The following is a 14,389-nucleotide window of genomic DNA, read 5'->3' as shown; positions in this document are numbered from 1 at the left end:
TATGTGTATAAAGGTCACTGTGTTAAATAGCCTTGTATGTCCAAGGCATGTGCTGGGGTCTGCCTTAAGCTTAGATATGATTCCTCAGGCCTCACTTTCTTACTCTCATAGAAGCTCAAAAGACCCCTAAACCCACCAAGTAAACTTTTGTTTGCTGGAGTTTAACCTCAGCAAAGAGTACCAGTGACTTAGGGGTAATATTTATTTCTAGTAAAACTTTACCAAGCACTCACCAGCAATTATTTTACGTCAGTCATGTTTTGTGTTGTAACTGTTAGATGTATTCATCTGTGACATGTATGACTACATTGGCAGATCCAGTGAGGCCTTGTTTTTAAGTAAAAGATGTTTTCTAAAGCCAGGTGTCATTGTGGTCTTACAATCCGAGGGCGTTTCCAAAATGCGACACACGGGACACAAAAAGATGAAATGCAATTTCCATTTTGCTTTGGGATTTGTTGTTGTCCTTGTGGATTTCATGGGTTGGTTGGGGAGGGTTTTGTCCTTTCTCCTATTTGCCCATGGATGATCTTCAAGCAGAGAGCTTTCTCTTGAACTCTTCCCTCATAATCCATCAGTCAGTTCTTTTGGGCAGCAGCAGCACATTAGAGAGAGTCAGTTTTGCAAACTTTCTGCCTATTGACTGCTTATTTGTTGGAATTTGTGGCATTTTGCTGTAGCTTTGTCCAGTGGTCTTCCCTACACCGCAACCTTTTGCGTGGGATGGAGTATCTACTGCTATTGCTTTGGCTTTAGGCTACAGCTCTGGAAAAGACTGAGGACCATGTGTGCTCAGGGGGCACATTGAAGAACTTGAAAGAAGTGAGTGCTGTTGTTTGGGACTGTCCTCTGAGCCAAATAACTCCCATATTTAGGAGTTGAGCTGTGCAGGTGGTTAAGATCACCCCTGCTGGGCTTGTTGACTGTTTACAAGTCCTTGAAGAGGAAGAAAGCAGGTCACAGGACAATAGCCAGAGTGTCCAAATAGCCAGAGTATCCAGCTGCTCCAGACTACCCACTGTTTGCAACTCTCTGCCCTCATTGCATGGAGCTTGTAGCTTAGGGAGAAACTATAGTATATAAGTCGGGGAAAAGAAGGGGAAGGGGTTCCTTCTATAAGGCTATGGGTTAGCCATCATTCCTGCTAAGTAGACTTTTTTAATGTAGCCTTTTGAGGGAGAAGCCACCACACTACTGTAGGTAATCTCTTGCCTACAATCTATAAGGAAACCCAATAAAATCATTGGTTCCTTGAAGTGAACTTGGGCGGGATCATGTACAGGTTTGCCACCGCAACCTTAGGAAGAGAGACAGGAGTTGCTGTGTATCTCCCTGAGAAGGAATTTTAGAAATAAGGGTCATCATTAAAGTTTATATAAATAGATTCGAATGTCCAGTGTGTATTGTGTGTCAAGCTACAATAATGTTGCCCTCCTCCTGGTGGTTAATCTCTAGTTACAGTAACAGTTATTACAGAATTAATCTCTGTCAGTAATTCAGTGAACTGGAAACTCTTCCCAAGGTTTTGGACATCATGAGAACGGCCTGGTTCCAACCCTAAGAAAGCAACTGATGCTTTCTAAGCTTCAGCTTAAAGAACCTGTCTTCCTCTTTTCCCTGCCAGATCACCTGAGTGCTCTTGGCTGAGACACCAGCAGTTCTTAGTTCTACAGGGGCCAATGGGAAACAGCAAGCAATGTGACACAAAGCTTAAGATTTAACTTGGTAGGATCAAGTGGGAAAGACTTTAGATTTGAAGTACATATTCAATTAATTTTTTTTCTTTAAAAGTCTCCATCTTGTTTTTCAAATTTTTAACAATACCATTGATTATTTATATATATTTCTCAAAAATGAAATTAATCAATTAAAATAATTAATTTTTAAGTCTCTCTCTCTCTCTCTCTCTCTCTCTGTGTGTGTGTGTGTGTGTGTGTGTGTGTGTATACATATACACTAGTGTTCTGGAACATGTGTGCCTGAGAACAACCAGAATGTCATTCTCTAGAACCTGTTCACTTCCTTTGAGGCAGGCCCTCTCACTGGCCTGGAGTTTAATACTAAGGTAGTAATGAGCCTCCTTTGCCAGCAATACTAGAAATCTACCTGTCTCCTCTTCCCTAGCACTGAGATTACAAGCATGTGCCCCCATGCCTGGGATTTTATATTTGACAATCAAACTCAAGTCCTTGTGCTTCCAAGGAAACCACTTTACTGACTTAGCTATCTCCCCAAAGCATTGCCAAAGCTTTTGATGCACATTGCCAAATTTATACTTAGATAAACTACCAATTTACAGTAATGGACGTGTGTGTGTGTCTCCTATTAGGATATGAAAGCTCTGTCAAGTATCAAATATATATGTTATACTAAAAGCTACATACCCTGCCCTATGATTAGTTTTTCTTTTGAGATACAATAGTGCCAAGTTGCCTAAGTTGGCCTTGAACTTGAGAATCAAGGAAGATCTTCAACTTAGAATCCTTCTACCCAAGTAGTTGTGATATAGACCTGTACCGACCACCAAACCTGGCTCAAAGGATGTTTACTCATTCAGCAAAGGTGTGTGGGAAATGTTTCTATATATATATCACCCAAGAGCACAGAACAGAACTGGGCTGTATCTCAATTGTAGAGTTCTTGCCTAGTATTATGAGATCATGAATTCAGACTCAAGTTTGGGGAAAAAAATGACCCCTACTCTTACCCACCTCCCAACACACACACACACACACACACACACACACACACACACACACACACACCACAGGGACATAGCTGCTTCTCCACTGAAAGGGCAGAAGAAAAAGAAGGACTATGTAATAAAGGTTTGAAATTAAAATTACAAGGCACAGACCATATTGGGATGGGGTCAGGGTATAAGCCTGTCTATGTGAGTCAGAGGAGAAATGAGAAGCCCACTTAGCAGGAGCTGAGAGAATTCTGGGCAGGGATGAATGAGTAACCCTGGAGAACATCACCAAGCCTGCATCTGAGATAGAGAAACAAGAAGCACCTCAGCCTCAGGTCCTCAGCCTCAGGTCTCTAAGATCAGGCGACAGGTTGGAGCTCCATAAAAACAAGCTAAAGTTGACTCCGAGAGGTGGCTCACAATCCAGGTGGTGTGTTAACAATTGCCTTGGCTCTTAGTGGACTGAGACTGAGTAAGCTCCTCAGACAAGCTAGCTGTTGCTGGGCCTAGGCTGGTGATGAAAGATGTGGGGTCAACATGGTGGGGGAGGGGAGTGTGGGGCTACAACTAAACAAACAGATTTCAACAAGAATTATATAAGCAGGCCACCTGTAGGTGATTCAACTCTGCCCACAAAAGGCTACCAGCCATCCTAACCGACCACATTATAATCAAGATGAGAGAGAAAGGAGACACCAAGACAAGTGGTTAGCTCTTATTCATAGAGTGCCTGTGTGAATTCCCAGTGAGTGCCTATGATAAGGTTTCTAAGATGTTCTACATTTAATTACCAGATTCTGAGGCTGTCTACCAGGGGTGGGAAATGAGGTCAGTCTGTTAGCAAACTACAGGCTGCTATCAAACGAACAATTCACATTCAATAATGTGTGTTGAAATTTTAACACAACTCTGTTTCTTGGTGCTTCTATAGTCTGTTTATGAACAGCCAACCCAGGAGCAATGATGTCTTCTCTGTGCCCCACTTCTGTCTCAGAGCAGTTTCACATTCTCTGTTGTGCACCATCCCACCCTTTATTCCTCCCTTCTCTAGTTATATATATATATATATATATATATATATATATATATATATATATACATTTATCAATGGAAGAACATTACATTGTCATGTTTAAAGCCCTGGATTCCATTGCCCAACACTGTAAAATATGCTAATAATAATAATCAGCAGCAGCAACATACAAAGGACAATAGAAATTAGTATCTGTTATTAAAGACCTAATGCTTACAACAGATCCCTTCAGCCACATCAAGGGAATTGCTCTCTAGAGGTCAGTGACTTACCAACTGAGGCAGGGTTTTGTAAAGTGGGGGAGGGGTATTTGCCCTTGGATGGAAAATGACCCCACAGGGCTGCATTCTGCTTTACAACAGGGCGTGAGAACAACAGCCATGCTAAGCAGTTTTTTCTGCAGATGTGCAATGGCCCAGTCTTATGAGAGAGACTCCCCTCCCTGGAAAAGCCAGTTTGGCCTCCTCTGCATATCAGGTGACATTCCTGGATTCTAGATAAACTTGTGCTTCAAGGCTCCTTTGAACTGGTTAGAACATCTAACTGCCTAGTTCCCTCCCCACATTACGAGCTTAAATAAAGCTTTTAATACTTGTTTGCTTTATAAGATCTTGCCCTAAAAAAAAAAAATTCCTTTACAATGTAAAGGGAGAGCAAGCCCTGATTTGTTCTCTCAGAGCCTCTCTTCAGAATGCTGCTAGCCAAGCTTGCTCCGGGGTTCATTTTCCATTTGGCGTCATTGTTTCTTGGATGCTGATTTTTCTACTTCAGACTAGTTCTCTCAACTGGCCCCTTTCACTCTGGACCCCATTCCTACTGTCTGATCTCTCCACCGACATATTGGACCTAGAGTAAGGGATTTTATCCCTACTCCAGAGGTTCTAAGAGAAACGTAAGGTGGAAGCTTACATGTTTTAAATGAATCTAGCCCCCCTTCACCAGTCATTGTGAAGAGAAATCCAGGGAGCACAGCATTTCAGTTCTAGAACTTGCTGGGGTTTCTTTGTTTGGTGGTTTGTTTACATTTTTGTGTTGTCAAAATGGGATTTCTTGTCTCAGTTTCATCCTTTCGATAAGGCAAATGCCGGCTGAGGCATACAACCCCCATGCTTGCCAGCTGTAATGAGGAGAAATGATGGAAAGAAAAGCCATGGTTGCCAGGCAGCTGCCAATCAAGAACAGATGTAACACAGGGAGCAAGAGGTACATCATGCCATGAGTGATCAGAAAGACTTCCTGTCAGACAGGGGATAGTCCTTCAGTGGCAAGACTAAGGGTGGAGAAAGGTCAAGGGTCACAGTAGAGTTCTTGTAAACCAGTTCCTTTCAAGCCAAAGTATTGTTAAGCAGAAACTCATGGCCTGAGCCCAGATACCACCTAACTTGTCCCTGGGGAGGGTGCAGTGTCTGCCTACAGAGACAGAAATAAGATCCCCTGTAAGAAGGAAACTGGAGTCATCACATCAAGGGCCAGGTTGAAGAAGCATCAGGTGTGCACTGCACTGCAGGTGTGTGTGCTCAGCATCAGAGACACACCCACTGGAAGTAATGCCTGGCACTTAAGAGATATGCAACCAAGGATGGGATGGGAGCCTTCTGGAGACATACCTTAGACAATAGGCTATTTTCTATCGAAAGTTGACCCTATCTATACATTAACATTGGAACAACACAGATGAGGTTATTAATCCTCATAGCAGGATGACATGTGTATTCATGAAGTGTTCCATATTTTTAACCTATACAACTTTTATTTTTTGATTGACAAAAGTAGATTTAATTTTTTAAACAATAGAAAAAAGGTAAATCCCAAACATGCCCCCCCTTTTTTTTGCTCCCATACAACAAAAAAGGTTCATGGCCTGGGTGTGAATAGACTCTACCCTTCTGAGGTTTTCTAATGGTAATAATTTGTCTCATTGTAAACAAACCCAGCCAACTAGGAACTATGAGACAGTGTGAGGGGATGGATGCTTGGAAATGGAGGAGCTAAAGAAATGATTGTAGATATAGATATGAGAAGACATGAAATCTGCACATTGGAACACAGTCTCTTTCAGAGCAGGACATGGGCTGACGCCACCCAGCACCAGGACATCTACTAAAGGATTGTATTCAAGCTTTGTTTCCTGCTCTAGAGCCAGAGCCTCAGGGTTTCAAGCATCTGTAACATAGATTCTTAAACAGACCAATGCTACCATCCTCTGCCCACCACATTCAAGCTTGAGATGTTCTTGTGTTTCTGACCCATTTATTCCCATTTACCCTGATGGTGACAGGCAGGTTTTCTCCCAGAGAATAAATCGCAGAAGGGACTACAGAGACGGCAATGTTAGAGTTCTGCAGGGATATAAGAAAGAGTATACATGGATGCCAAGACTTTACTCTCCTGAAAGTGGCTCACTGGGGTATGTCCTTGGGCCTTGCAAGATCATTTCCCCAGGTTTTGGCTAGAAGTCTCCAGAGCTCAATGTGAATGACAGTTTCCTAGGGTAAAACAGCCCTGCCTGTCTTCATTAAATCATCATAAAAGCAAGGTGGATGCAAAAAGTGCCTCTTAACTCTTTCCCTGGTCACTTAGCCATGTTATCTCTCATAATTCCCTAAGTGGAGTTTTCTGGAAGTAAAACTATAAAAGAAAGAAAGAACCCTGAACAGCTTGGAGATCAGAATACTCAGGGCTCTTGCTCAGACCCTGAAATTCAGTGTCTTTCTGTTCATTTTGCTTGTTTGTTTTGCCTTAGCTTTACTACCCTAAACATAAAGGTTATCTGGAGAAGGCCTGTGGATTTCTAAAGGTTCTTCCTATCCCACCACCTCTTAGTTTTTAAGAAAGAAAAGCCAATCAATCTGGAAAGAGTTGAGTGTTCAACCTTCTGCCAGATGTATATGGAAAATAACCTGTGATTTTATCTATTTATATTACTTCTTTGAGAATTTCATGCATTTAAGCTTTTACTTTTTCATATCACTTCCCTCCAGAGATGAAGTAGCAACTGCAAATGTTATGAGTCTGATGCCATCTGGTGCATTTTGAGACCATGACATGCTGGTTGGTATGTTTTCCCTACCGCCTACCATCTGGGAGCACATAGAAACCCTGTCTGTGAGTATAGTAACAGTATTACGTTGACATGAAGTATGTGCTGTATATTTATAATAATAAGTTACACCTGATATGTTAGTAAAACATGGTAAACGAAAAGTTGTATTGCAGACAAAACTGAAACCCAAGGTGAAATGCTATTATGAAATTAATCTCTTTTAGTCTTAGTCTTCCCCCACAACCTCCTTTGATGTGTGTGTATGTGTGTGTGTACATGAATACATGCATTTGCATATATATACATATATATGCACTTTGAGATTGCATTAGACCAATATATTAAAGTAAACTCAAAATTCTTAACCTTTCTGGTTCAAGTTATTGTGTTCTTATAGCTTGTTTTGGTTTTGTTTGTTTGTTTGTTTTAAAAACAGAATCTTGCTACATAGCCCTGACTGTCCTGAAACTCAACATGTACACTAGACTGACCTGAAACTCATCTTCTAGGTGGTAGGATCAAAGGTATCTACCACCACAACCAATTAATATTCTGTGATTTTGTTGCCTGGCATTGTCCTTCTCATCTAAGAAAACACCAAAAAACATAACTGAATTTTAAAGTGAAAGCAATGAAACTTATGCAAGACATTTATCCAAAAAATATGTCATGGAATATGGAATAAATTATGAATGGTAATAAAATGAATATCTATTATGAGAGAATTTTTAAAACAAAAATCAGAAAGCTTATTGAAAATACCACAGAAAACTAAAGCATCTCTAAATGAAAGATATAAACAGAATCCTGAAAAGTCACAGCCAGAAGAGTATATTATTGATGGAATCTAGAACAAAGAAAAATTCTACTTCTATAAGAACAAGACAGCCCAAGAGGTGAGATTACAAAAGCCAAAAGGAACACAAAATATGAGAAAGTATCAGCTTCACTGAGCACTAGAAAAAGGCAAGCAAATACTACACAGTAACCTTATGGTATGCTCATTGAATTATTTTTATTAAAAATAAATAAAAAGCCAAATGGCTGCTGACCCAAGCATTTTCATGGTAGGATCTACCACAGTTGGAGTAAGCAGGTAGACTGAAAGGGCATACGTCAGTTTTGTATGCCCTTTCCTTCAGGTAAACTCTTTCCTGTTAATCTAGGATATTAACTTGTCTCTGGATGGGTTTGAATACTGATTTTTGAGTAATCCAAGATAAGACACGCCAAGAGGGTATTGAGGGAGAGGAAAAGAGAGACAAAGACAGAGAAAGTGTCTGTAGAGCATCAGGGTTGGCAGCAGACAGGGATAATTTCAGTACTTGGAAGATACATGTAAATGTTGCAGCTCTGAAGGGAAAGGCCTTCCCTTCAGAAGTGTTACAGCTCTGCTCTGAGACGTATCCTGGAATCAGGAGCTAAGGAAAACCAGGCATCATACCACACAACAAACTTCACATGAGAGATTCATTGTGAGGGAGAAACCCAGAAGGGTAGCTGCTTCTGCTGGGGGAGGAAGCCGCAGAGAACTGGGCAGAACACAGGGTTTATATAGAGTTTCTCCGGGCTGGGGGTGGGGTGGGGGCAGAGCTTTCCAGGGTGGCCTGGGAATGGAGAGGTTATGTGACCTGACACTGGAGCAAGATAAGGGATGAGTGAGATTCTGATTCTTGGCCTTGGCCTTGGACTTGAGGTCACATCAGGGTCAGGGTGCTCTTTCCCTAGCCCCTTTACCCTACAGCACAGGCAGGAGGGACATGAGTAGGGAATCAATCTATAGCGAGTTCTAGGCCAGCCTGGAATATATAGTAACTCCTGTACCAACAAGCAAACAAGTCATCTTAAATACACAGCACCTAGGGGCACCAGGGGGGGGGGGGGAAGCAATAAAACTTAGAGAAATGAATTTTTAACAGAAGCCTCACAAGATTCCAACATAAGTACTTCCAAACACACAATTACAATCAAATACAAAATAAGTCATCGTGCATGAAAGTCAGCAAAAGTAACAATTTACAGGTTTAAATTCCTCAACAGACAAGAATATAGAGGATACAGTGTAAAACGTGTTCAGAATATTAAAGAAGAGGCTGGAGAGAGGGATCAATGGTTTAGAGCACGTGCCGATCTTGAAGAGGACTGGGGTTTGGGTTCCAGCACCTACATGGTGGCTTAGTCCTGATTTATCCGAGATTACTCAACGTCTGAGATTACCCAGGGCACACTTCTCTGCACCATGCTTGATGGTATTCAGAATGCCATTGATATTCAGAAGTACCACTATACAGTATCACCTCAGATGATTCATATTTTGGCCAAAATGAATCGCTATGCAATGAGATTGCTACTATTCAAATTATGCTACTATATAGTGTGTGTATATAGTGATAATGTGCCTGTTACTCCAGCAAAGATGGAAGCTCAAATAAGAAATCACCTAAGTCCAGCAGCTTGAAACCAGCCCATTTTCATATCTGTAAGCATTGTTCACTATTTTCAAAAGGCATTCTAAAACAAGCAGTCATTTTATAGTAAATAAGAAGTGGATGACACATTTATATACGTTCACTTTTACAATGTTTCAAAACACATAGACCAAATTGAAGGCACACAATTGTTTTACAAAACAAAAACTACAAAAATGTTACTTGCTGTTCTAGGAGGTATGTGCCTCTGAACACAATTTAAAAAAAATACAGCTTTCCAGGCGTTTCTCTCTGGTGTGCTTGCTGAAGAACCGATGAGTGTTTTCAGGTTGCTCCGTTGATTTCGGAAAGGGGATCTGCGCAGGCACCTGCTGAAGATTTACTTGATAAAGGGCTTTGAGGCCTTTTTACTGTATGCAGCTTGTAAATCCTGTATTAGGTCCTCAGCCATTAGAAGCTAGATAAGCTTTTGCCTACTTAATTCTCTCTGGTGAATAGATTTTTTCACAGGTAATGTCTAGATTTGAGATATTTCAGAATGCTTCTCCTTTTTGAGGTCTAACAGGTTTCCCCAGGAAGCCATATATTCTGTTCCCACATTCTTTGTTAAGATTGTAGCTAAAAAGTTTAAATGAAGAATGTATTAAAAGATCTATTTGTACTCTGAAAAAAATACAAACACATATAATACAGAGCAGGAAGAGAAACTATATGTTCGGGCTTTATTCTTAACAGCTGAGTTGGACCTGCCACCTTCAGACGCTTCTTTTGAAATATCCTGTCACTGAGCTGCCGGATTCTTTCACTCTTTGTTCACAAAACCCATTCTCGTGCTTTCTCGATTAAAGGGCAAAGTCCAATATTTGGGACGCTTCAAAATTCTTCAGCCCCTGACCTCCCCCACCAAAGTCCCATATTTAGGAGACTAGTACCCTCGCTGAATGATTTACTAATTTTTTTTTTAGCAGCCGCTGTTTCTCCCTGCTAAAAGTTTCTCTTTGAACTTTCTCCCTGGAGCTCTTACTTCCTGTTCACTCCTATAATATTGGGGGGGGGGGTGTTAGGATCTAGGGGAAACCTTGCTATCTATGCCTAGGAAGACTTTTCATACCACTGTAAACCATATTGACTCTGTGTCTTCAGAAAACACTAGTTACATGTCTCTCAAACAGAAATCTCTTAATTTGCAAATTCTTAGCATCCCTGATAGTGATATCCCAGGAGAGTGACTTGTATTAGAGGTTCAGCAGCTGTTAGTAATGAGCATCCCTTTGTTTGGAATTGGATTTCTCACAAGGGTAGCTAGTTGACTTCTCCGCATCAGCTGATATCACGGAATGACAGAGACTGCCACCCTGACCCAGAGCAGCAGAAGGGGCCTCCTTTGTTCCAAAGCCTGATACTTGAGGTTCCCCTCCTCCCACCCCAGTGATGTAAGTCATAATACACAAAGTTCAAATTCGAGTTGATGAAAGGTGTAAGGCGGTGGCTCCTGGGTTAGACTTTAAAAGTAAACTCGAGGCCTCTTTCTGGAACACAGATATCCAGGCTAAAACCAAAAGCCCAGCATCACAGCCCGAGCAACCTGGGGGTGGAGCCTAGTCTCTCTCCCTCCTGATTGGCTACGTATGGCCACCAGAGTCCTATGATTGGCCCTCACCGCGAGGGCTGCTGGGACTTGCACGTGGTGCTACACCTCGGCTCTGAGAGGAGTGATGGCGGCAGAGGCTTCGTCGACTGGGCTGGCTTCCTGTCACCTAGTGGGGAGTAAGAGTGGGGCGCGGGGTGCTTCGGGGTGCCTGTGCACTCGGTGTGGAAAGAAGGTGTCTGTTGCCTCCGGTGAGGAGCCTGGGGCTGGCTGGGTGTCCCTGTGGGAGCTGCGCTAGGCCGCGAGGGTGCGTGGTCCAGGCCAAGGCTTAAGGCCCTGGCGTGTGCGCGGTTGGGCCGTTCTCTCCACACACCCAGAAAGATGGAGGCAGAGGTGCGAGGTGTTTAGCTCTGCCTAGTTTCTGGAGCGCTTTTCTCATACTTCCCCAAGTTGATAGGCCCCTGAAACAGTGAAACAGCAGGTGAGGAAGAAGGCTGCTTATTAACTCGAGTCACCCTCCTCAACACCATTTGAATTTTTCCTCTTTCGGTTAAAAAAAAAAAAAAAGAAAGGGGGGGAGAGGGGGGAGAGAGAGAGAGAGAGAGAGAGAGAGAGAGAGAGAGAGAGAGAGAGAGAGAGAGAGAGAGAGAGAGAGAGAGAGAGAGAGAGAGAAGAAAGAAAAGAAAGAAAAAAGAAAAAAAAAAAACAAAAAGAAGAAAGAAATGTTTCGTGATCTTGTAATCAAGAAAAAATAAAGCTTGATTTTCCTGGGTAGATTTTCAGTTTTTCTTGTAGAAGTGATAAGTAGACTGAAACGTTCCTAGGTGGAAAATAAAAAAGGCCCAGTTTATCTTAAAGCACTACTGAAGAAAGTGTAGTTCCTTTTGAGAGTCTTGATATATATATATATATATATTGTTTTTTGAGGGGGCAGTATGGAGGTTTTGCCTTTGTACACCGTGCTCTTATTGAAGTCATTTACAATCTTCAAAATTAATTTTGGTTTTTCTTTTGTTTGTTTGGTTTGTTTTTTGAGACAGGGTTTCTCTAGCCTTGGCTGACCTTAAAGGTACTCTGTAGACCAGGGTGGCCTGGAACTCGGAGATCTGCCTGCCTGCCTCTGCTGCCCCAGTGCTGGGATTAAAGGCATGTGCCACCACCGCCCAGCTACAAAATGAATTTTTAGGTTCAGGGTTTTTGTTGTTGTTGTTATTGTTTTGTTTTTTTTCTTTTTAGGCTTGGTGGTGGTTGTGGCTGGGAGCACAGAAGGACCTTCTATGGGAGATTATGGGTAAAGGCTTTCCTCATGGCTTCCCATGGTGGATTTTGGTGAAACGAGCCAATCCATGGTTCCAAATGGTTTATTGTCATGGCAGAAAATAGATGGGTACAACCATACCCCGCTTCTCAGGGTGGATCTGAGATTAAATACCTTTTGCAGGAAGGAATGTCTGGGAAGGGAAGCTTATTGGCAAAGCCCTCCAGGCCTCCAGGTCAAGTTCAGGTTATTTTAATGTAACTTGACTACTTTAGAGAATTTTAACAGGTATAAGCTATTGAATCAAAACTCTTGGGATGACTGAAAAGTCTTATTCTTTCACCTGTGTAATGTTTATACTTTAAAAATGAAGGTCGGGGGGCTCTTCCTGGATACCATTTAGGAGACAGAACCTTCTGTAGAGAAAACTAGTTGTATTTTCAATGGGGAGCAACATCTCTTTGGTGATATGTTTTGCAGTACTAGATAGTGAACCCAGATCCTTGTACATACTAGGCACACTTGCTGCCTTAGGTCCAGCCCCCCGGGGTTATAGCTTGTACCTTTAGGCCTGGCCTTATTTAGAGTTTAGATCACTGTTTCTGTTAGGTAGGAAATGCCCATTTTGAAATGAAAATTATTTTAAAAATCAGGTTCTTGAGCATAACTTTTTAAAACCAGTGGTTTGTATATAAATTTATATAACAAGATTTAGTAACTAAACTGAAGAATTAGTTAATGCTTTGTAAGCTGAAGTATGCTACAGGCTAGCTTGTCCAATATCAGAAATTTTATTAAAACAGTTGAAAATTTTTATTGACTTAGTAATATCAGCTCTGAAATTTAACTAAACTTATACTAAATTTCAGTTTGCTGAAAAATTAAAATATTATTCTAAAATGTTAAAGTAATGAAATTATTATAATTTAGCAAGATTCCTTTAAATATGTTCTAGCAAAACATTACTAACTTTAGTTTCCTTTAAGGAAAAAAAAACCTTTTTTTTGTGTATGAGGGTGTTTTGCCTACATGTGTCTCTGTGTGCCGTATATGTGCCCAGTGTCTGAGGAAAAAGCTGGCACCTGCTTGTAACCTTAAGAGGAGGCAGAAACTGATAGATCTCTGGGACATACTTGCCAGCCATCCTAGCCTATTTGACAGGCTCCAGGCCTGTGGATGACCCTGTCTCAAAAAAATAAATAGACCACTTCTGAGGAACAGAACTCAAGATTGTTCTCTAGTCTATACACACATATGTGAATGTTCACACACACTAACAAAAATAATATGGCACTCTATTTTAAACTTGTATAATTTTTGAAACTTTATTATGTTAAGCTTCAAAGTCTATCTAGTATATTTAAGTATTTTTTAAATATATGTTGTGTGTGTGTGTGTGCCCATGCGCACACATGTGTTATACTCATGCACACAGGCATGCATTTGAAAGCCAGGAGAAAACTTGCAGGACTCCATAATCTTTATTTTGTAGGTTCTGGGAATCAAAGTTAGGTCACCATGCTTAGCAGCAAGTACCCCTACCCAGTGAGCCATCTTGCTGGGTCACATTTAAATCTTGGCACTATATTTTCAACCTAAGTTATGGTACTTTACATAAAAGCTAGGTTTACAAAATAATATTAATATGGGTCTTAACATGTGGCTTCTACCCTAGCTTTCATCCTTGCTAACAGATTACTATGAGAGAATTCTTACCACCATTTCATTTCAGCCTACCCTAACCCTCTCACAAGATAGGAAATACAGGGTAGTATTGCCAAACAGAATGAAGACTGCACTTGGGAACAGAAGGTTGGAGTCTGGATTAAACATTTTAATTAGCCAAATTACCAGCACCTTTCTCTCTATCTGTAGATTGGATACAATATTTGCTGCCAGTTAGACCTATTTACAAAGAAATTAAATATTTCAGAGCACCTTTTTATGATTGTAAGATATGGCAGATTCATAGTTGTATAGGTTCAAAACTATCTCAATTCATGCAAACATTATGTAGCTCTGCATGATTTTGCTACCTGATTTTTCTTTCTCTTTTTGACCTCTAGTTTCTCCTAAATGTTGTTTTAATAAGTCAGCTAATCTAACTGAACTGGGGATCTTTTATATATAATAGAATACCTTTTTAATCTACCCTTTGATGGGTAACTATTCTCCAGTTCTATAAATCGTAGAATTTTTTAATTGGTGAAATTTCATCAATAGGTCACCACCACGAGTTTCCATGTGGACATACTTTTTGTGAACTGTGCCTGTTAGCACCTCAAGAATACACCACAAGTAAATGCACTAACTGTGAGGTAAGTTTTCTAATCTTTCCTATTGAAT

At 41.0% G+C, this 14,389-nt stretch overlaps 1 protein-coding gene across 1 annotated transcript in view; it reads left to right on the top strand.

Annotated features, from left to right (window-relative positions):
• Positions 1-10,912: 10,912 nt before the first annotated feature.
• RNF17 (ring finger protein 17) overlaps positions 10,913-14,389 on the top strand; it is a gene marked incomplete at its 5' end in the record, with an annotated part of 104,206 nt that continues 100,729 nt past the window's right edge. The window contains 2 exons of the mRNA XM_080926543.1: positions 10,913-11,036; positions 14,267-14,361. Coding sequence (XP_080782669.1) covers positions 10,913-11,036; positions 14,267-14,361 — 219 coding nt within the window. The remainder of the gene's footprint in view (positions 11,037-14,266; positions 14,362-14,389) is intronic.

The sequence above is a fragment of the Micromys minutus genome (genome assembly GCF_963924665.1).
Source record: "Micromys minutus genome assembly, chromosome: 12".
Lineage (NCBI taxonomy): Eukaryota > Metazoa > Chordata > Mammalia > Rodentia > Muridae > Micromys > Micromys minutus.
Note: the sequence above shows the minus strand (reverse complement) of the source record. Positions and strands in the feature narration are given on the sequence as shown.